The following is a 24,241-nucleotide window of genomic DNA, read 5'->3' as shown; positions in this document are numbered from 1 at the left end:
CAATTCTCCTGCCTTAGCCTCCCTGTTAGCTGGGATTGCAGTCGCCCACCCCCACGTCTGGCCAATTTTTGTATTTTTGGTAGAGACAGGGTTTCACCATGTTGGCCAGGCTGATCTTTAATTCCTGACCTCATGATCCACCTGCCTCGCCCTCCCAAAACACTGGGATTACAGGCATGAGCACTGGGCTGCAACTTTTTATCTCATTTCTAGTTGGAAAAATTACTGTTTTAACATTGTTTCTTCTCAATACCTGGAAATTTGATCAAATACATGGTCATTTCACCTTTTTTCTTGTTTTGTAATTTACCGACTGTTTTACATTATGGAATTTGTTGTAGCATTTTATTTTAAAGTATTCTTAGGATATTATAGTTATTATTTAAATAAATCACTACTCAAAGATATGATTTTTATTTGTTTTGTTTGGATGACCTTCCTGTTACTTTTAACTATCCATGGTTTTGGATTCACTATCAGGGTGTACTTTTTGTTATCTTGGGAAAAATTAGTGGACCCCATACACAGACTTCTAATCATGTAGCTATTCTTTAAAGACTCAGATTAAGGCCTGGCACGGTGGCTCGCACCTGTAATCCCAGCACTTTGGGAGACCGAGGCAGGCAGATTACGAGGTCAGGGTTTCTAGACCAGCCTGACCAACATGGTGAAACCCTGTCTCTGAGGAAAAAAAAAAAGACTCAGATTAAGAAAATTCAAAGGTGATTATTTAACTTCTTTTTCTTTATTTTCTTTTTTTTTTTGAAATGGGGTCTCACTCTGTCTCCAGGCTGGAGTGCAGTGGTGCCGTCTCAGCTAACTACAACCTCTACCTCCCAGGTTCAAATGATTCTCCTGCCTTAGCTTCCCAAGTAGCTGGGACTGTAGGCATGAGCCACCACACCCAGCTAATTTTTATGTTTTTAGTAGAAATGGGGTTTCACCATGTTGGCCAGGATAATCTCAACTTCTTGACCTTGTGATCCGCCCCCTTCGGCCTCTGAAAGTGCTAGAATTACAGGTATGAGCTACTGTGCCCAGCCATTATTTAACTTCTTATTGGTTTTATGTGACCCTGGATTCGTTTGTGTGGCTGTATCTCTACTTATTATTTCATAGGGAATTTCATAGAGAATAGTAGTATGATATACTATTGCAGAGAGATTAGGAATATGCATTTTTGCAACTCTTAGGAGACCTTCTGACTTACCGTTCCTAAAAGATCAAATATTTTTTCTTGAAGGTCCTTTAAACCTCATTAAATAGGCTAAGAATTAAATGCTAAAAGGGAAATATATTTTCTTAATTTTCTGGTTTATGCTGAGGCATTATTTACCTTAGACTGTATTTAGAAAGTACCATAATGGTAAGAAAACAGTATGATTATAGAAATATGCATTCTATACTATTGGCTTCATTATACCCCTCTCTGTCTGTCTCTGTCTCTGTCTCTGTCTCTCTCTCTCTCTCCCCTGCTTCCTCTCCCTATCCCCCTCCCCCACCGTGTGTGTGTGTGTGTGTGTGTGTGTGTGTGTGTTTGTGTACAAAAGAATGACTGCATAAAGCAAAGGTTCACATTTTTTTCTTTATAAATTCCAGGGAGAAACACATCTCATCTTTCCTAAAAAAGCTTCAGTGGAGCAGCTGCAAAAAATTCGTGACCTGATTGCCATAGAGAGAAGTAGCAGATTGGATGGCTCAAATAAGACCCTCAAAGTAGAGTCATCTCCGCAACCTGCAGCCAGTAGCCAGCTTCCTACAACACCATCTTCAAATCCCAGTGGGTTAAACCAGCACATAAGGAACCATCAAGGGCAGTCATCAAATCCACCGTCTGCTTCAACGGTAATGTTAGAATTAAACCTTCTTTAACTGTTTATTTCAAAGTGTTGAAACAGCAAAAGCTTTGGAATGTGTTATGATTTATTCCTGAATTTATGCCCCATATTTTATTCTTGGTTCTTATCACTCTAACACATGCAGATTTCTTCAGCTCTTTAAAAAATTGTCAAATTTTTAGCAAAAGGAGGAAAAATGGCTGTCTTTTTTATTTCTATTTTTAAATTTTAGTTTGAGGCCACTTGAGTTATGTTTAATTATTCATTTATGAATGAATTGTTGCCTTGGTACTTACATCAGTTATGCAGATTAGCATACATCTTTAACCTAAAACAAATAATGGACTTTTTGGACAGATGTGTGTATGGCCATCAAATTAGTAAATTTTCTCTACTGCATTAATACTTCTGATCTAAACTGTACCTGCTGCCGTTCACTGTGGGGTTATTATTTTCAAGAGCACAACCATTATCAATACCTTCCTTCAATTAAAAAAAGTTAGCTTTTTTGGGTTTAAGGGTAATTAAGAATGGATTAATTTACTGATAGTGGATGCTAGCAAGTGAAATTTTGTTATTGGTATACACCATATATACTTGTAAAGAACTAAAATCAAACTTACAGGTGTTCTTGGTAAACCTAAATTATTTCATTTGATAGGAAATTATCCTGTTTACAAAAATCCCTTTTGACCAAGGTCCTTATGTATTCTCCTAAATTTTTACTGTCAGAAAAATTATTGCAGTATTTCTGTAAGTCTAAGAAGCACCTCAATGGATCATGTTCCTCCCTGAGATCATGTGCATTCCATTTTGAATACCTTAGGTCTTCATCAGTTTTCCAGTTAAGGTTGGTGCAATTACAGAAGCTCATGTGACATCTTTCTTGGTTTTTAATACCTTTTCTTAGAAGTTTTCCAATTACAGTGTTAGAATATATTTTTTAGGATTTCCTACTTTATTTTTTTAATTGCAATTTTACAGTTTAAAATGCATAAAGCTAACCAATCTTCAAAAATCCTTGCAAACATTTTATTTTACAAAATCTCTTTCCTAGGCTAAGTAAGTATTTTGTTAGTGTTCTGGCTCCAGAAATTCATTCATATTTTCTAAATCTTCTTTAAACTCCTTTTTTTTTTTTTTTTTTTTGAGGCAGAGTCTCATTCTATCCAGGCTATATTGCAGTGGCACGATCTCTCTTCACTGTAACCTCTGCCTCCTGGGTTCAAGTGGTTCTTGTACCTCAAGCCTCCTAAGTTGCTGGAACTACAGGCACGCACCATCACTCCAGGCTAATTTTTGCTTTTGTTGTTGTTGTTGTTGTTGTTGTTGTTTTGAGATAGAGTTTTGCTCTTGTTGCCCAAACTAGAGTGCAATGGCTCCATCTTGGCTCACTGCAACCTCTGCCTCCTGGTTTTAAGACATTCTCCAGCCTCTGTCTCCTGAGTAGCTGGGATTACAGGTGTCCACCACCATGCCCAGCTAATTTTTTGTATTTTTAGTAGACATGGAATTTTCTCCTTATTGGCCAGGCTGGTCTCAAACTCCTGACCTCAAGTGATCCAGCCCTCTTGGCCCTCCCAAAGTGCTGGGATTACAGGCATGAGCCACCATGCCCAGCCCTATTTTTAGTTCTTAACCTTACAATTCAGATAGTTCAGAGTCTTTAAAATCCTGTCAGTCACCAGAAAGCCTCTAGACACCACACTAAAAACAGAATGTCATTCTGTTGCCAAAACATGTTCTAGTGTAGAGAAAAATAAACTTTCTCAAAGATGTATGCTATTAATAGGCTAGTATATATCATTCTTACTACTCTAGTCCTTCAGACAAAGATTCTTCTTCTGTATTTCTTAAAGAAGTTGAGAGAAATTAGAATGAATCTTGTTTTTCTTAGACAACTCTTGGTTATTCATAGATCACTGGAATATACGTATTTTTTTTAAATATTTTGTTAATTATGCTTTTAACATCATTAGTTGCTATACTACAGAGTGTGACAGTTTTCTTCTACCCTGCCCATTGTAAGTAGGGATACTAAGAATTAAAATGTACCAAAGTCAGGGAGCAAGAGAGATATTTTTAAAAGCATTTAACCTGTGTATAAACTAGATGAATCCTAGCGAATTTATAACCTTTTGTTGTTGTTGTTGTAGTTGTTGATAAAACTATATCAAGTAAAATGTTGATGTATGAGTCCAGATTATAGTCAACTGTTGTTGACATTTGCCATTAAGCTTTTCTTTCTTTTTCTATTTTTTGTTTTTTGAGATGGAGTCTCACTCTGTTGCCCAGACAGAGTACAGTGGTGTGATCTCAGCTCATTGCACACTCTGCCCCACCCAGGTTCAAGTGATTCTCCTGCCTCAACCTCCCCAATAGCTGGGATTACAGGCACCTGCCACCGCGCCCAGCTAATTTTTGTATTTTTAGTAGAGATAGGGTTTCACCATCTTGGCCAGGCTGATCCTGAACTCCTGACCTCATGATCCACCCGCCTCAGCCTCCCAAAGTGCTGGGATTAAAGGCATGAGCCACTGCACCCAACCAGTAAGTTTTCTTTTAAGATACCAAGCACTGGAATATATTGATACTCAAAAAATGGTGATAATGGTGGTAACTGTTAGAAAGTTAATTTTGCTACTTTTTCTGGGCATTTTATGTTAATGGAATTATATAGTATGTAATCTTTTCTTTCTGGCTTTTATTTTGTGTAACATTTTTGAAGTTCTTCATATTGTAGGATATTTCAGTATTTTGTTCATTTTTATTGCTGAATAATATTCCGTTTTAAGGATATGCCACGTATTGTTTCCATTCATCAGTTGATGGACATTTGGGATGTTTCCCATGTTTGCCTATTATGAATAATGCTGCTGTGAACATTCACATACAAATTTTGTGTAGACATATGTTTTTATTTCTCTTGAGTAGATTCCTAGGAGTGGAACCACTGGGTTGTATGGTAAGTTTATATTTATGTTTTTAAGAAATTACCAAGCTGTTTTGCAAAATTGTACCATTTTACTTTCTCATCAGAAATACGTGAGGCTTCCAATTTCTCAGTATCCTCACCAACTATTGTTACTATCTTTAGTATACCCATTTTAGTGGTTGTTAAGTAGTATTTCATTTGGTTTTTAATTTGCATTTCCCTAATGACCGAATTGATTTTCAAATTTGCTGGTTGTACATACTAAGTGTTTAGTGTTCCCAATGGAAATAACTTTCTGATAATCCTTTGTTTTTATACCCTTTGCCTTCCAAAAGCATTCAAAACAGCAAGGACAATTTTTCAATAACACGGTACCTAAGAATGTTAGAAGCTTTAGGTTTCCAGCTTCACAACTTTATCTAGTTTGAAAATGTAATTCTGAAGCATGATATGCTTAAAGTATACATTCAGTACTTTTTACTCAGCTAATCTAAATGTATGCTTTTATTTAGCATGACTAGTTTGAATATATATATATATATATATATGAAATTGTTAGGAACTTTTCATCAACTCTTTATCACTCTAGAAATTACTACCAGTTTATATATAGGTATGTGTTTATTTGAACTAATTATCGTAATTTGTGATTATTTCATTGAAATTATAAAAGTCATATTATTAGGTAATGTTAAATCATAAAATGAGCTGGTTGACTTTAAAACTAATTTTCTCTGATAAACCAACAATAAGGCAACCTCTTAGTCTAGATCTGTCTGTGAGCTTTATAAGAGAAGAAAGCTATTTGAACATAAGATTTAAACATCCAATTTCTTCTTCATGAACCTGTCACTCTTTTCTTTTCTTTTTTTTTTTTTTGAGATGGATTTTTGCTCTTGTTGCCCAGGCTGGAGTGCAATGGCGCTATCTCAGCTCATCACAACCTCCGCCTCCTGTGTTCAAGCGATTCTTCTGCCTCAGTAGCTGGGATTACAGATGTGCACCACTATGCCTGGCTAATTTTTTGTGTTTTTAGTAGAAATGGGGTTTCTTCATGTTGGTCAGGCTGATCTCAAACTCCCGACCTCAGGTGATCCGCCCGCCTCAGCCTCCCAAAATGCTGGGATTACAGGCGTGAGCCACCTCACCTGGTGAACCTATCACTCTTAAAGGTTAATACCTACATGCCTTTTGATAGGGGATTACATTGCATCCTTATATACTTAGCATCTGTTAAAAATGAAGATGTGGTCTGTTTTGACATGAAGAACATTATTATATGGAAAAAAAGCTAAACTGAGAATTCCAAAACTAAACAACATATGTTGTATGTATATGTGTAATATTTTGATTATTTCTTATTAGAACCATATACACATATATATATGTTCATGTTTTTAAAGGTTCAGAAAGCCGTACACAGACATCTTAACCATAATGTACTCTAAGTGATGAAATTATGGATGCTTTTATATTATTTATACTATTCAATATTTTCTGCAGTGTTTTCTGCAACAACATGTATTACTTTTATAAATAGAAAAATTTTTCTTTAAAGAAATAAGTTTATTGAATTCACAAGTTGATATAAAACATATTTAAAATAACAACTTTTATGTCTAAAAACAGGTTCTAAATTTTAAAGCCTCAGAATAAAGCGTTGCATAAAATTCGAAAGAGGGCAAGAAGGCTTAACCCTTGATTTGTTTTTCTCTTTTACTAAAGAAGTGAATTTGCTAATTCAGCTTCCACTGATTAATTCCCATGATTTGACAAAATTACACACGTTGTACTTTTTTTCTTATGAAGTGTCTTAAATATATCTTACATCAGAAGTCAAAATAATTGGAAGTGTGATTAGTGAAGAAAAAAACTCTTTGATCTAAAACCAACAGATTTCACATTTTAGACTTCCATTTGTACTCCAAGTAACTTTAGTCTCTCAATTAACTGCTGCCTTATGTAGCATTAGTACATGGTTACCCAGCTGCTGTAATCGCCATGTAATCAGCAACTTTCTATTTTTATAACTTAAGTTTTTTCAGAGTTGTGCCAATGAAAATGTAAGGAAATAAGAAAATAAACTTTATTTTTTAAGATCGTTTGAGTGCCATTAAAACTACAATGAATGAGGTAATTTCCAGATTGAAAAGAATTAAATTGAAATAAAAATACTCTGGATGAATTCTTATTTCCTTGGTAAATGAACGTCTGCATTTAAGAAAAAGAAAATGAGGCACTGTAAGTGCCTCATTTTAATATGAATTCTTTCAAATAAAAATGTAGATAGTTCATTTTTTGTGTGTCTCTATATTAATTCTAGTAAAGGAGCCTATTTGTTTCCATGGCGAATTCCCTAGTTTTGTCATCACCAGCTCTGCATTTCTTCTGTCAGCTGTTGCGCCCATCTCTTGTGTAATGGAGGCAACACCTCTGCTCTTAATAAAGGCCAGTTGCTCCTATGTCCCTGTATCCCTTCTACTCTGTTCACTATGGAATCTCACAAGAACGGTGCCCTGTCCTGGACCTATTTTTTTCTTGGGAATTTTTCTTGTGGCATTTAAACCTTGCTTTAGGCCAGTTTTCATTTAAGGTTGTTCCACTGGCATCACATGCAGATTTCTGAATATAATTCCAGGCTGGCTGAATCAAAATTGAGGGGGATGAAGTCTGGAATCTACATTTTTAACAAGCAATGTTTAAGAACTTTACCTTTAAGCTTTCCTGTCTTAGAAACAAGGCAACATACAAATATCCCTGGTCCTCCATGTTCTGTATTTCTCACTCCCTTTTTCCAGTACTCATTATTGAATCTTTATTTCTTACATACTTTTCTAGTGGGTCTCCATACTTTAATTATATGTCCTATCAGTAAAATATTTTTGAGCATATATTCTCAATATATTTTTGTTCATTTATTTATAAGTTATATACATGTACTACGATGGCAATATACTGTACAAATTATAAAACAACGTAAAGGGTCTAAATAGTAAATAATATGTTTAATTCAAAAAAATTTGTTTATTTTGAGGCAGGGCCTCGCTTTGTCACTCAGGCTGTAATGCAGTGGCATGACCTCAGCTCACTGCAGCTTTGACCTCCTGGGCTCAAACGCTCCTCCCACCTCAGTCTTCCAAGCAGCTGCGACTACAAGTGTGTGTCCCGAGCCCAGCTAATGTTTGTTTTTTGTAGAGATGAGGGTCTTTCCATGTTGCTCAGGCTGTTCTGGAACTCCTGGTCTCAAGCAATCCGCCTGCTTTAGCCTCCCAGAGCGCTAGGGTTACTGCCATAAGCCACCACGCACTACCAAAAACTTGATTAATAGTATATTATTTAATGAATGTAGACAAATCCATATTTAAAATAGCCTTGGTAATTTTGAATTTAGGGGGCTTTGTTAGGTCTCATTAGATTGTTAGTGATTTTCTTTTTTTGCATTTACATTTACATTTTAAAATGTAGCTGTTGAAGCATTCATGTTAAAAAAGCAGATGATGTGTTTGACGCTGTTTTCTCCTTGTTAATGTGTGCTTTTATTATTAGTGATAACCTCAGTGCCTAGAGTTCTTTGTATACTTTTTAAGACAAATCAAGGGTTAATTTAGTTAAAACAATATAATCTGTAATTCCACTTAAACCAGCACATTTGAACTGTACAGCTTTGTCACATGACAGCTGCAGAAGTAGGAATAAGGGTGCCACTGTTAACCCTTTGACCTGATAACCTTTTTTGTCTTACCTCAGGTAGCTTCTCCAGTCTGGGGGGAGGCATTGTTAATCCAGAGAGTAAAACAATATAAATAGAAGTTATACTGCCCGCGTCCCCGTGGACCATCTTGTACATCCTCCTTTGGTACAGCTTAGCCAGCCCACTGTCGCACATCACGTATATGACTCAGTCTCTAGCACATAGTTTTCTTTATTAATGCTATTGTGACACTGTATTCTTACTAAGATCAGTGATTTCCGTGTTGGCTAATTTAATTGACTTTTTTCAGTTGGTTTTTACTATTTGGTAGTCTTTAACTGAGTTGGTCACTTCATGGTTTTTCTTCTGCTGCAAGTGGTTCAAGTGCTGACCCAGTTGCTCATATCCAAAAAAAAAAAAGACTTATCTCTAATGTGTTTTTCTCCTTTTCCAAATACTCTTGACTTGATAGTATAGTCACGAAAACTTAATGATTTTACTTCCTGAGTTATTTTCATACTCTACATAATGGCTAAAGTGATACTCTGAAAACAGATCAGATCATTTTACTTTTGCTTAAATCTCTTTAATGCCTTATCAATCGTTGCAATGAAAAGAGACCAGAAAGATCTAGTTGTTTACTAGCCCAGCGCCATCCTTATGTTTACCTCTCTACTGTTTTCCCCTTGGTTCTCTGGGTACTAAACATCCATCTCTCTGATCTTTCAAAATATGCTAAGCAATCCCCAGCTATCTTTGTGCTGTTCCTTCTGACAGGAATGGTCTTTTCCTTCCCACTTTGTTAGCTTCTTCTCATCCTTCCTATGCTGTCACAAACATTTCTTCAAGAAAGTCCAGGTTCAAGGACCTTGTTGTAAAGTCTCATTTTATGCTATATATTTGCTTAATAATACTTATGCCTATGACTAAACTTTTAACTATTATATCCCCAGCACCTAGCAAATAAAGGATAAATAGTTGAGTAAATGATCATTGTTTATCAGTATTTGCTTGTTGTTATGTCCATAGACTACTTGCTGTATGAGGGTAATGCCCATGTCTATTTTGGTCTCCATTATTTTTCCGCACATTCATACACAGACAAATATTTTTGAGTTACTGTGGTGGATCTGTCATGATTTGTTTAATACCTTTTCCCCATAGACCTTTAATTGATCATGTCTGTCTTGTGCACCCATTCCAGTGCTTAATACAGTGCCTGACATGTAAGTATTTGGTAATGGTTTTTTGGGTTGTTATTCAACCTGTCTCTTTGCAATATGAATATTTAATTCATTCACATTTACTCTAATTGCCAATATGTTTAAACTTATTTCTGATATCTTATTTTGTGTTGTCTATGTCCTTGCTTTTTTTTCTTTTCTCCCTTTTTTGTTTTGTTTAGACCAAGTTTTCTTCTTTAATAGGATTTATCCCTTTAAGAGTTAGGAAGTTAAATGTAATCTTTTTAGTCTTTTAATTATTGACCTGGATTCTGTAATGCAAATTTTTAATTTTGTATTTTTCTCCCAACATCTTACCATAAGACAGAAACCTCTGTTCTCCTTTCCTTGCTACCTTCCTTATAACAAAAATTGAGATTTTGTTTTCCAATAGTGATTATTTATACCAATCGAAACTTGCACCACTGCTTTTATTTTAGATCCTCCTCCTGAGTATGTGTTGATTTTTAAAAATTGATGTAGGCTATATTTATACTTCTTGGCTATAATAACTTTCCTAACAGTTCTTTTAGGTAGGATTTGAGAGTGATATACTTTCTGTATTGTTACATATCAGAAGATTTATTTACTTTGCCCTTCTACATGCTTAGTTTGGGAATGAATTTTGTGCTCCTAATTATTTTCCCTCCAATTTTCAAAAAATTTGCTTCCTTGTTTCTAATGAAATATCTGACATCAAATTATTTTTTCTTTACATGTAATTAATGTTTCTTCTTAAAAGACTTAGGATTTTGTTTTTAGCCTTGCTATCATAAAATGTCACCATTACATGCTTAGAATTTGTTTTTGTTTTGTTTTTCATATATTCTACCTCTTCAACTATGAGAAATTTATTTCTGAGTTTTGTTTGTTTGTTTGTTTTTGAGACAGTGTCACCCTGTCACCCAGGTTGGAGTGCAATGGCGTGATCTTGGCTCACTGCAACCTCTGCCCACCAGGTTCAAATGATTCTCCTGCCTCAGCTTCCTGAGGGTTTATAGCCACGTGGGTTTACAGCCATGTGCCACCACATCCAGCTATTTTTTTTTTTTTTCACCATCTTGGCCAGGCTGGTCTAGAACTCTTGACCTCATGATCCACCCGCCTTGGACTTCCAAAGTGCTGGAATTCAGACGTGAGCCACCGCACCTGGCCTCTGTTTTTTTTTTTGTTTTTTTTTTTGAGCAGTTGCTTTCTTCCATTATTTTTATTGTCTTTCTGTTATTTCTGAAATTTCTGTTAACTGGATTTGAGAAGTTTTGGATTTATCCTTAATGTCTATTTGTTCTTTTTATGCCTCATTCTCAGAAAATGTCTTTGTTTACTAATTGACTTATCACTAGCCATGTCTATTCTACTGTTTGACACCATCTGTGCTCTCTTCTTTATTTTATATTATTTTATATTTTTTATTTATTTTTGAGACCACAGCTCCCAGGCTGGAGCGCAGTGGTGAAATCACAGCTCACTGTAGCCTTGACCTCCTGGGCTCAAGCGATCTTCCTACCTCACCCTCCTGACTATAGGCACACAATACCATGGCCAGGTACTTAAAAAAAAAATTTTTTTTTAAGAGATAGGATCTTGCTGTATTGCCCAGCTTGGTCTAGAACTCTCGACTCAAACAGTCATGCCAGCTTGATCTTCCAAAGTGCCTGGCTGCTTCTTTATTTTAATGTTTACATTTTTATATCTGAGATCTATAGTTGAGTCTTTCTCTGCATATAGTATACTTTGAAACACTTTTTGTTTTTTTCTGTATTTGCTGTCCTTGCTACAGGATTGGTTCTTCTGATACTGATTCTAATGCATCTCCTCCACAGTTGTTGTAGATCCATATGCATTTGAGAGATCCTGCCAGCTTATGTGTGAATACTGCATTTGCTTCTGACAACTGTGGCGAAGGGCAATACATGCTGAACAGTGGAATGTGCCAGAGACATCAGTTCTGAGCAGGGTTACTCCCCTCTTCATTTGAAACTCTGAGCATGCACACTCACAGCTCAGAAGCAGACCTCTGTGTTGATAAGGTGACAAGGAGGAAGAAGCCAAAATAATTAACTGATCCTCCAGAGGCCAACCACTCTCCCTAATGCTTGCTCCGAGGACAGTTCCTATTCTGTAGATCCTGTGGCTTCTCTGCCCTTGGGGATTATTCTGGAAACTTTTTTTACTTTTCATCACCACTCTCTCTAGAGGGTATATTGCCATGGTTTCTTCCTTTAGTCCTTTCATATTTGCCTTTTCTCTTTCAGCAATTTTTCAAAATTTCCAATTCTTTTTAAAGCACGCCTCTTTTTTTTTTTACTTTATTTTTTTTATTGCATTTTAGGTTTTGGGGTACATGTGAAAAACATGCAAGATAGTTGCATAGGTACACACTTGGCAGTGTGATTTGCTGCCTTCCTCCCCTTCACCTATATCTGGCATTTCTCCCCATGCTATTTCTCCCCAACTCCCCACCCCCTGCTGACCCTCCCCTTTTCCCCCCAATAGATCCCAGTGTGTAGTGCTCCCCTCCCTGTGTCCGTGTGTTCCCATTGTTCAACCCCCGCCTATGAGTGAGAACATGCGGTATTTCATTTTCTGTTCTTGTGTCAGTTTGCTGAGAATGATGTTCTCCAGGTTCATCCATGTCCCCACAAAGGCACGAACTCATTGGTTTTGATTGCTGCATAATATTCCATGGTGTATATGTACCACATTTTCCCTGTCCAGTCTGTCATCGATGGACATTTGGGTTGGTTCCAGGTCTTTGCTATTGTAAACACTGCTGCAATGAACATTCATGAAAAGCACGCCTCTTTTGCTAATGTTGTACATTACAGGGATTTAAAGTGGATGCATAGATCAGAGCGCTATGTTGATTTATGCTTGTATTCAAGAATTCTGCATATCCTTGTTTAAATATTATCCTCAGTAGTATATACAAAGGTAAAAAAAAAATAGGTAGTTCTTAGGCTATGACACAGATGTGGCTGTCTCCTAATAGTAATGTTATAAAGGTTGTGGGTATAATTACTGTGTTTAAGTGAATCTGTACATTCCCTTCTATCTGTAAAATCATAAAACTATAGTGTTTTTTATTATATATTTTTTTTGTAGCATATAGTGAAAAGTTAATTTCGGTATTTTTTTTTCCTATTAGGTTACTGCTGATTCAGCCATTCTAGCAGTTCTTCAGTCTAACATTCAACATGTGCTGGTCTATGAAAATCCTGCTCTTCAGGAGAAAGCGTTGGCTTGTATTCCAGTCCAAGAACTGAAAAGGAAATCACAGGAAAAGTTCTCAAGAGCTAGAAAATTGGATAAAGGTAGTAGCTTTTCATAATCACTTATTGCTAAATGTAAATCAATGCTAAATAAACAGAAATACTGAGATATAGCTGATCCTTGAACAACATGGGTTTTAACTGCATGGGTCCACTTATATGTGGATTCTTTTAAACCAAATATAGATTCAGGATGCAAAACCTCCGTATACAGAGAGTCAGCTTTTTATATACGTGGGTTCTGCAGTACTGAATGTGTAGGACATGAGTATGTGTGGATTCTGGTATAGGTGGGGGTCCTGGAACCAATCCCTGGCATATACTAAGGGACAGTCATAGCACCTTTTGTACGTTGTTTACAATGTTATGCTTTATAAATATTTAACCTATTTCAATTAGAATTTTTAAGAAGTAAAATAATAGTATAATTTTATTGCATATACCTCATGGACACGTATTACTTTTTTCAATTTTTTTTTTTTTTTTTTTAGTGCCATGACTTGGATACTTTTTTTCAATTTTTAAATTGAGGTAAAATACATATAACAAAATTTATCGTCTTACCCATTTTTAAGTGTATAATTCAGTGTTATTAAATATAATTATAATGTTCAGCCATTACCAACATCTATAGCTTTTTTTAACTTGTAAACCCAAAACACAATACTTTTTAAATAATAACCCTTCCCCAGCTTCCAGCAACCACTATTCTACTTTTTTGCTGTGATTTTTGACTATTCTATCTCATATAAGTGGAATCATACAGTATTTGTCTTTTGGTGATATCTTTCATCACTGGATGTCTCTCATGCAGTGATAATGGTTTGGCTCTGTGTCCCCACCCAAATCTCACCTTGAATTGTAATCCTCATAATCTCCATGTGTCAAGGGTGGGACCCACATGTCAAGGATGGAACCAAGTGGAGGTAATTGAATCATGGGGGTGGTTTCCCCCCTCACTGCCCTTGTAATAATGAGTGAGTCTCATGAGATCTGATGGTTTTATAAGCATCTGGCATTTCTCCTACTTGCACTTATTCTCTCTCCTGCTGCCCTGTGAATAGGTGCCTTCTGCCATGATTTTAAGTTTCGTGAGGCCTCCCCAGCCATCCGGAACTGTGAGCCAGTTAAATCTCTTTATAAATTACCCAGTTTCAGCTATTTCTTCATAGCAGTATAAGAATAAACTAATACATCCAGGTTGTAACATATTGCAGAATTTCCTTTTTTTTTTTTTTTTGGCAGTTTTTACAGCTTTATTTAAACACAAAACATGCACATGAGCTGTCTACTCACATTTTTCACTTCGCAGCCTTGGGGTTGATGATTCTGATGGCCAACTGGGCAGCTCTTTCCATGATAGCTTTGCAGTTCTTAGAGGAAACATTGTGAGCTATCTCAGCACAGTAGGATTTGTTGCATATCAGTAGCACTTCCAGTTCCTTGATGTTGTGGACCAGGAACTTCTGGAAGCCACTAGGCAACATGTGTGTTGTTTTTTATTGCTCCCATAACCAATGTTGGGCATCAAGGTCTGGTCTTTGAACCTGCTATGAACTTTGTTGTCAATACCTCTGGGTTTCTGCCAGTTATGCTTAATTTTGACATATCGGTCAGACTGCTGTCAGATAAACTTCTTGGTTCTCTTTTCAACGATCTTGGGCTTACAAGGGGTCTGAGGTGGCCATGATACCATGGAGGAGATGGCTGCCACCTCCCTAGGCAGCCTTGAGGAAGAGAGAACCGCCTTCCTTTTAAGGAGTAATAATATGCTACTGTATGTGTATGCCAGATTTTGCATCTCCTTTCATTCATTCATGGATACTTGGGTTGTTTCAGTGTTTTAGCTATTGTGAATAACGTTGCTATGTACATAGGTGTGGACATACTTTACTGTGAAATCTTGGTCTCAATTATTTTTGGTATACACCCAGAAGTGAAATTGCTGGATCTTATGGCGATTCTATTTTTAATTTTTTGAAGAACCACCATCATTTTCCACGGTGACTGTACCATCTTACATTCCTGCTAACAGTGTACAAGTATTCTCCCCATATTCTTACCAACACTTACTATTTTCTCATTTTTCAATATAGCCATCCTAATGGAAATGAAATGGTATGTCACTGTAGTTTTGATTTGCATTCCTAATTCCTGATACTGAGCATTTTTTCACGTGTTTATTGATTATTTGAATATCTTTGGAGAAATGTTTATTCTTTTGAACATTCTTTTTAAAAGCTTTTTTTTTAACTGAATATGTATTTGCAGTTTAATCATTGGTATGTGAATATTTTTAGGTAAAGTAGAGCTTTAGCCCACAGAATATATGATGGCATCATTAGTGAATTTGGAATAGTGAATTTTAATGTGATTCTAACAGAGACCATATTCAGAATTAATTCATATGATTAGACCATTGACCTTTTTTTTTTTTTTGGAGACGGAGTCTTACTTCGTCACCAGGCTAGAGTGCAGTGGCGCGATCTTGGCTCACTGCAACCTCTGCCTAAGCGATTCTCTTGCCTCAGTTTCCCCAGTAGCTGGGACTACAGTCACATGCTACCACGCCTGGCTAATTTTTGAATTTTTAGTAGAGATGGGTTTTATCATTTTGATCAGGATGGTCTTGAGGTCTTGACCTCGTGATTCACCTGCCTCAGCCTCCCAAAGTGCTGGGATTACAGGCTTGAGCCACTGTGCCCAGCCCAACTCACTATTATTAGTAGAAAGATATTATTTATTGATTAAGAGTAGGTTTTGGAGCCAAATGTATACAAATCTTTGTATAAATTCGGCTCTTCTACTTCCTGTGCATCACTGAGCAAGCAATTTAATCTCTATGACACAATTTCTTCATGCAGAAATAAGAATGGTAATTTTTAGAAATAAATGAAATAATACATTTAAACAAATCAGAATAATACCTGCCTAGTTCTTCACCGAGTTATTATTTGTTATTGTTATTATGAATGGTCTTAAGATTTCGGTTGTTAATTTTTTCCAACTATAGTATTTACTTTGAATTTTTATGTAATTGTCTTTTGTCCCAGAAGTCATTCTTAATGCTGTATTCCATGGGGCATTGTTTAAATTTTTTTTTTGTAGTTCCCCTAGTTTATAGTAAGCATTTTAAATTCATCCAAGTCCACCTTTAAAAACACTATAGGGCTTCATGTATGGTTGCAGACACCTTTTAACAGAATTGTTCCAGTTCTTTCCTCCTGCCTGTAGGACATCGTTGTCATTCATTCACCTATCCATATATGGTAATCACCCAACACATTGCAATTGTTTTTATTTAAAGTTATTTTTTAGATTACGAAAGAATAAGAAAAATACAATATTTCATTTTACTTTTATTTATTCTTTTCTGATGCTCTTTCTTTCTTTATGTAGATCTGGGTTTCTGTCCTATATCATTTTCCCTTTCCCTGAAGAACTTCTTGTAATACATTCCTTTAATGGCATGTCTGCTGGAAGTGAATTCCCTCAGTTGTTGTGTGCCTGAGAAAGTACTTCTCCTTCACTTTTAAAAAACAATATTACTGGGATATGGAATTCTAGGTAGGTGGGTTTTTTTCTTCAAAACTTTAAGTATCTCACTCTGTCTTCTTATTTGCATTGTTTCTGATAAAAAAGTCTGCTGTATTTTCTTTTCTTTCTTTTTTTTTTTGTTTTTTTCTTTGTTTGTTTTTTTTGAGATAGAGTCTTGCTTTTTTGCCAGGTGCCAGGCGCCAGGCTGGAGTGCAGTGGCCTGATCTTGGCTTACTGCACCCTCCGCCTTCCAACTTCCAACAATTCTCCTGATTCAGCCTCCTGAGTACCTGGGACTACAGGCGCCCACCACCACACCCAGCTTATTTTTGTATTTTAGTAGAGACTGGGTTTCACTATGTTGGCCAGCATGGTCTTGATATCTTGACCTCGTGATCCACCCCCTTGACCTCCCAAAGTGCTGGGATTACAGGCGTGAGCCACTGCGCCCAGCCCATCTGCTGTACTTTCTATACTTATTCCTTATTCAAGGTTTTTCTCTTTGTCTTTAGTTTTCTGCAGTTTGAATACAGTATTACCTAGTTAAAGAATTTTGGGTGTTCATCCTGCTTGGTGTTCTTTTAGCTTTCTGAATCTGTGGTTTGATGTTGCATTCATTTTAGAAAATTCTCAGACGTTATTACTTAAATATTTTATCTACTTCCTTCCCTCTTTTCTTTCTGATGTCCCAACGTATATTTTACTTTACCTTCGTGTAGCTCTGCCACTCAGTTTGCCACAGTTCTTAGGTGTTCCATTCCATTTTGAAATTTTCTCACAGTTCTAGAATGTTCTGTTCTTTTGTTCTGGCCTTTTCTCTTTGAATTTCAGTTTGGAAAGTATCTATTAACCTATCTTCAAGCTCACCAACTTTTTTCCTTTAGCTTTGTTGAGTCTACTGATGAGTCCATCAAAAGCAGACCTCATTACTGTTACAATGGTTGTGATTTCTAGCATTTCCTTTAGATTTTTGTGTTAAAAAATTTCCATCTTTCTGCTTATACTATACATCTGTTCTTACATGTTGTTTATTTTTTCCATTAAAGCCCCTAATTTAGTAATCATATTTAAAGTTCCCTGTTAATTCCAAAATCTTTGCTGTATCTCAGTGACTGATCTTGCTGAATGACTCTGATCTGATGCATGATTTGTCTCTTCGGACTGATTTTTTTTTCACCTCTCAATATGCCTTGAAATTTTTTGTTAAAAGCTGGGCCTGTTGTATTGGATAATAGGAACTGAGGTAAACAGGCCTTTCCTATGAGGTTTTATGCTAATCTAGCTAGGAATTAATCTAACTAGAGTTATTTTGATGTTTGCTATAGTCATAGGTGAATTCCTTCAGTGTTCTCGTTGTCTCCCTCATTGTCTTTAGGCTTCCCTAAGAGCACCTCCGAGTCTGCATTTATCTTGCTTGTTGTTCATTTAGTTGTAATCCCTTATTATACTGGAACCCTATTGGTGTGATGATAAGTTATCAAGGAGAAAATTCTATAATCTTTTGATTAAATCTCAGGGTTTTAGTGGGCCTATGTCTCTGGGCCTGTGCATTTTTCACAAGTGTTTGTTAGCCTTTTTACCCACATAAGTGAGACAGGAAGGCTACAAGGGGCTGGAGCCAGGGAAATATACGTCCTTCCCCCAGTTCAGAGAAGACTGGTAAAATCTTTTTCCCTGGAGAGTAGGTGCCTTAATTGAGGAGAACACTCTGGGTATATATACCTTACAATTGTTACTCTTTCCCTGTTTCCTAGAGCCACAAAGGGATTTTTCCTTTTCTTTTTTTTTTTTTTTTTGAGACAGAGTTTCGCTCTTGTTACCCAGGCTGGAGTGCCATGGCGCGATCTCAGCTCACTGCAACCTCCGCCTCCTGGGTTCAGGCAATTCTGCCTCAGCCTCCCAAGTAGCTGGGATTACAGGCATGCGCCACCATGCCCAGCTAATTTTTTTTTGTATTTTTAGTAGAAATGGGGTTTCATCATGTTGACCAGGATGGTCTCGATCTCTTGACCTCGTGATCCACCTGCCTCGGCCTCCCAAAGTGCTGGGATTACAGGCGTGAGCCACCGCGCCCGGCCCCACAAAGGGATTTTTCATGGTTCTTCATTGTGAAAACTTCCTGGGCTTCCTGCAGGCGAAATGCACAAAAGTGTGGGGACTTCTTTCAAGACTGAATTTCTTATTCCCAAGTTAGTCTGTACTTAGCTTCTAGTAGTTTGTCAAAATTGCTATTTAAATGTCCTTACCAGTGTATGGCTCTAGTGATTTCTGTTACATGTAAGCAGATTTTGGCTAGGATTCTCTATATCTATCTTTTTGGATGTTGGGATGATGGTTCACTCTGTGACTTCAGTTCTCTAATGGGTCCAAGAAAAGTCATTGATTGTAGTTCAGCTTTTTACTGTTTTACAGATGGGAGTGTTGACCTCTGCTTTGTAGAAACTGGAAGCTGAAATCAGAAATCCCTCTGAAGGCTTAACTATATGTGTCTTTCTCTTTTTTAACCATTTCATCAGTTTTCACATATGTCATTTATATATTTTGCTACTCATTGTATTTTTGTCTCTTTTTTTAGAGACAGAGTCTCACTCTGTTGTCTAGGCTGGAGTGTGGTGGCTTAATCTCAGCTCACTGCAACCTCTGCCTCCTAGGTTCTAACAATTCTCTGCCTCAGCCTCCCAACTAGCTGGGACTGCAGGCACGTGCTGCTATGCCTGGCTGATTTTTTTTTTTTTTTGTATTTTTAGTAGAGCTTGGGTTTCACTGTGTTGCCCAGGCTGGTCTCAAACTCCTGACCTCAGGTATACACCCACCTTGGCCTCCCAAAGTGCTAGGATTAGAAGCATGAGTCACTATGCCCAGTCAATTTTTGTCTTTTTAAAAGTGTTATACTATGCATTTTTAAATTTTTGATGACTCGCTTGAGCCTTAGACTTACTTCTACTACAGGCCTGCTAACCTTGAGAGAGTACCTCTTTTTTTGTATTAACAGGTTTTTTTTCTGTGTGTAAAATAAGAATGCTTATTAATATGTGATTATACAGGCCCTGTCCAGCTTCAAAGTACTGTACTCCTTTATATGATGCTTTATAGAAATGCCTCTTTATCTGGTACTTACTGAACATGTTGTGTGTTTGAATCATTGGGCTCAGCCAATGTCTCGAACACAGATGATTCAAATGACTCAAAAAAAAAACAGTATGAAGAGACAAAACATGCATCGGACCAAAGTCATTCAGCAAGATCAGTCACTCAGATATAGCACAGATTTTGGAATTAACAGGGAACTTTTGCAGGGGAGAGACAGTATAATAATATAGCCTTGCCTTAAGCAGCTGAATAGAAGACAAGAATTAAAATATACAGATCAGTTAGCTGGTCGTGGTGGCAGACACCTGTAATCCCAGCTACTCGGGAGGCTGAGGCAGGAGAATTGCTTGAACCCAAGAGGCAGAGGTTGCAGTGAGCGGAAATCGCGCCACTGCACTCCAGCCTGGGTGACAGAGTAATACTCTTGTCTTTAAATAAAAAAATACAGATCAACTGAGTGTAAAGCAGAGTCCAAGAAATATAATGTATGAAGTATAATTTTTTAAATATTACATTGCTGAGTAAATTGCGTGAGAAATAGCATAGACACAGAATGTTCCTGTTTGTGTCCATCATATTCTCTCTCTCTAGGCAAATAACCAGGAAATTGCTTGAGGAAGAAGAATCTACAATAAAGTGCATGGTTAGGTAAACAAATGCTGTGTTTACCCTGAGGCATTTGTCCATCTGTCCTCACAGTGGAAATGATCTTATCAATGGACCAAGAATCCTTCAAGTCCATTAGCTAAGACTTAAAGGCCGTTTCCCATAAAAATCTGCTGATGTTCCCTGCTGACATTTGCTCCACCTTTTTTTCTTACTACTTATAAAGATACTACATGGTTGTGGAAAATTTGGAAAATAGGGAAAAGATAACAATAACTTCATCACGTTGGAGTATGACTTTTAAGATCTATGTATACTTTCACACTTAAAAAGTTTTAACTAAAATAGGAAAGAAAAGACACAGAAGATTAGTAGTGAAAATTATAAAAACTATAAAAGATTGGGCTTTTTTTTAAAGGCCATGAAGGATGAGTAGGATTTATAACCTAATATGTCAAAGTACACGCAAAGAAAGGGTTAGGGCATTTTCTTCCAAGTGTAGTGATCAACATGCATAGAGGCCGAGAAGGACAGGCTCTATTTGGGAACAATGAGTAATGCAGTTAGACTGTGTGAAGGGTAGGGTGTATATAAAGCAGTGGAAGATCAGGTAGGCTGAAACCATATTTTGGTTGACATTGAATTTCAGACAGAGCAGTGTATACTGAGTTCATTTTTAACTGTTTTCAAAAAGAATTAATGGTAAAATTAAACAAAGCATAATATTTCTAATAAGTTTTGAAATAGTAAAGACCAAAGAAATTCAAAAGAAACATGTCTTGGTCAAAAGACTAATGTTATATTGTTACTATAATTGAACACATAACAGAACTATTATATAACCTTATTCGTCAGAAATGATTTCTCAGGGAAATCAGGTGTTCTTGAATAGGTAATTCAGCAGGATTAACTATTGAAGCTTAGAGTGAATGGCATTAAACTATATTTAAGGAAGATTAATAATAGCTTGTAAAATGAATTAAAATCAAAAGAGTGCAAGGAGAGAAAAGTTAAAACACAATAGTAATCAGATTTACGTAAGAGGAATAAGAGGGTAAACAAAGGTTAAGATTACAAGGGAGAAGATGTATGTGAAAGTTGTTGGGGTTATAGACTATGTGGTATTTGCAGCCGATAGGATAAGGCATCATGTATATATAAAAAGGATGCCAAAGATGACTGGGTAACTTTGAATCTAGGCAACAGGAAATTCAGGGAGTCAGTAGAAACAGGTTTTGAAGGGAATGGAAGAGTGAGTTGAGGTGCCTACTCTCTGGACTGCCAAGTGAAAACATAGGCCTGGAACTTTGATAAGAAGTCAAGCCTTGAAATATACTTTAGGATGATAGGTAAAGCCATGCAAGTAAATGAGATTGCTAACATTGAGAGGACAGGGTGTAGAGGTAGGATTACAGAGGTTCTAGAAAACAGTGTAGCACTAGCCACGTGTGGATATTTACATCTAAATTAAGTGAGATGAAGAATCAAGTTCTTCAGTCGAATTCAGCACATTTCAGATGCTCAACTACAAGTGGTTAATAGCCTTCCCATTGGGCAATAGAAATAGGAATTATTTCCATTATTGCTGAAAATTCTATCGGATGGTGATATTTTAGAAACACAACAGGATATGGGAAGAGGAAGAATAACAAGTGAAGGAAACTTAAACATGTAATGAAATAAGTGGTATGATAGGCATAATAAGTATATTAATTAGGGTTAGGTCATGCTATGAGTAAAATGACTGGTGGCTTAGAGATTATTTTCTCATGTAAGAAATTATGGAGGTAATGAGTGTGGTGCTAATGGTGCACTATCATCAAAGACATAGGTGCCTTCTGTCTTTTGGCTCTGATGTACATGTTTTTCATCTTTTATATTACCTCATAGTCCAAAACGGCTGCTGCAGCTCCAGCGATTACATTTGCAAACCAAGCATCAGGAAGAAGAAATGGAGAAAAAGCATAAAGGCTTTATCTCTAATTTGAGCTTCTTCTCTTGAAGTAGTCTTCTAGTAGTCACATGAAGGTTAGTCATTTAGCCACACGGGAAGTTGGGATCTATAGGTTTTTTAGCTGGTGCATTTTCATCCCTCCAAAATTGAAATTCTATAAATGAAAAATAAGTGGCAAGTGGATACTATATGGCCACCATCCGTGTCTGCCCCGGTGAGTGAATGGCACTGAGATGATGACAAAGCCCCCACTGGCCAGGTTGGTGATTTTTCTTTATTAATGGATTGGGCTGTTTTTTCCTTTCTAGACAAAATCATTTTCTGGGTCTATGAACTGGGGAAAGCGTTTTGGTTCAATGCAGCAATAGGGACCTTGTGGCACTGCTGAATGACAGAGAAGCATGGTTTGATAGCTTTGGCCTGGTAGACTGAAGGTTTGTCATGATTACATGTTCCAGATACTGGTAAAACACCTTTCTGGAGGAGGAAGAACCCATTTTTGAAAAGTGGTAACAAAATATATGGTGGCCTACTAAATTGTATATGAAGATACGAGATGGAGAACATGGATGAGGCTACCTCTACTGATGTTTTTACCCATTTTCTTATTTCTTTCGTACATTGAAGAGGTTTTCAGAGGATGGAGTTAGGGCTTAAACTTGTCGATTTTATTTTGTCACTTATAAGTTACTAGAAATCTACATTTATATGATACTTTTGAAGATGCTAACTTTAGAAATGTGAATTTCTTAATTACATTTTTGAAATAAACCCCAAATATTGTCTTCACAGAATTTAGTATCTAAGTCAGACTACTGTTTAACCTCCATATCTGTGAGAATTCTGAGCTTTTATACAGGAATCCACTTTTATTTCTCTGAGCCCCTAGTGAAGGATATTGCTTAAATGAGGAACATTGACCCTTAATCGGGTGTTACTGTTTTATAGTCATACTTCCAGCTGGAAACACGCTGATTTATACCTGGAGTATGTAACATAGAAATACAAATGTGCTGTTTTCCTTTTTCTTCCTCTTGGCCTTGATAATGACTATTTGGTGAACAATTACAATCCTAAGTAATATTCTGAGGCATGTTTGTTCGGTCCCTTCATCATTCAAATATTTACTAAGCATCTAGTGTATAAGAAGCAAACAGTAAGTGTTGGGGATATAGCAGTGAACAATAAGCACCTGCCATTATGGGGAGACACACACACACACACACACACACACACACACACACATCGGTGCATGTGCACAAAAAGTGGCTAGGAAGACCACTTTTAACAGATAACAACGAAGAGTGAGTGACTAGTTAAATGCTGTTTGATACAGGACTGTCAGGGATGGCTTTTCCAAAAAGCAATGATTTCCCTTTTAGGTAGAAGGCATGAGCAACTGCAAAGGCCTTCTGAAGTGGGAGTGAGGTTGGCATGTTTAGAGATGGCAGGGAGAGCATGGTGGCTCTAGCCAGTGAACAAGACAGGAGGAGATAGGGTGTGAGGTCAGAGGGGTAAGAGGGTATTTAGGATTTCTGGAGCTGCCATAACAAATTACCACAAACTTGGTGAAATAAAAAGAATCTACTCTTAAAGTTCCAGAAGGCAGAAGTCCAAAATTATTATCACAAGGGGAAATCAAAGTGTCCCGAGAGCCACGCTGCTTTTGGAGGGGAGAAAGTCGTGGCTGCTGGCAGTCCTTGGCTTGCAGCTGCATCAGTCCCATCTTTAAAGTCAGCATCTTCAAATCTCTCTCTGTTGCATCTTCACATCGTCTCCTCTGTGTGTAAAATCTCCGTTTACTTCCTTCTTAAGAGGTTACTTGTGATTGCATTTATCCAGATATTCCAGGATAATCTCCCCATCTAAAGATCCTTAACTTTATAACATCTGCAAAGATCTTTCTTTTTTTGCCACATAAGGTAACTATATTCATAGGCTAGAGTGATTAGGAAATGGTTATCTTTTGAGTTTTTAGCCTACCACAGGGGGGCAGCTGAAAGAACAAGAGTTAGGACTTTGAATTTTATTCTCAACGAGATGGAAACCCATTGGAGGGTTTTTTACATCATATAATCTGGCCTGTGCTTTTAAA

The 24,241-nt window shown here is 36.9% G+C and overlaps 1 protein-coding gene across 7 annotated transcripts in view; it reads left to right on the top strand.

The window, feature by feature from the left end:
* Positions 1 to 24,241, top strand: part of NGLY1 (N-glycanase 1) — a 61,590-nt gene that overhangs the window by 14,970 nt on the left and 22,379 nt on the right. For all 7 annotated transcript variants that reach the window (XM_008983921.5, XM_002759663.7, XM_035278577.3 and 4 more), the window contains exons 3-4: positions 1,600 to 1,845; positions 12,836 to 13,001. In XM_008983921.5, the coding sequence (XP_008982169.4) occupies positions 1,600 to 1,845; positions 12,836 to 13,001 (412 nt within the window). The remainder of the gene's footprint in view (positions 1 to 1,599; positions 1,846 to 12,835; positions 13,002 to 24,241) is intronic.

This window comes from Callithrix jacchus, chromosome 17 (genome assembly GCF_049354715.1).
Source record: "Callithrix jacchus isolate 240 chromosome 17, calJac240_pri, whole genome shotgun sequence".
In the NCBI taxonomy this organism is placed as follows: Eukaryota; Metazoa; Chordata; class Mammalia; order Primates; family Cebidae; genus Callithrix; species Callithrix jacchus.
Note: the sequence above shows the minus strand (reverse complement) of the source record. Positions and strands in the feature narration are given on the sequence as shown.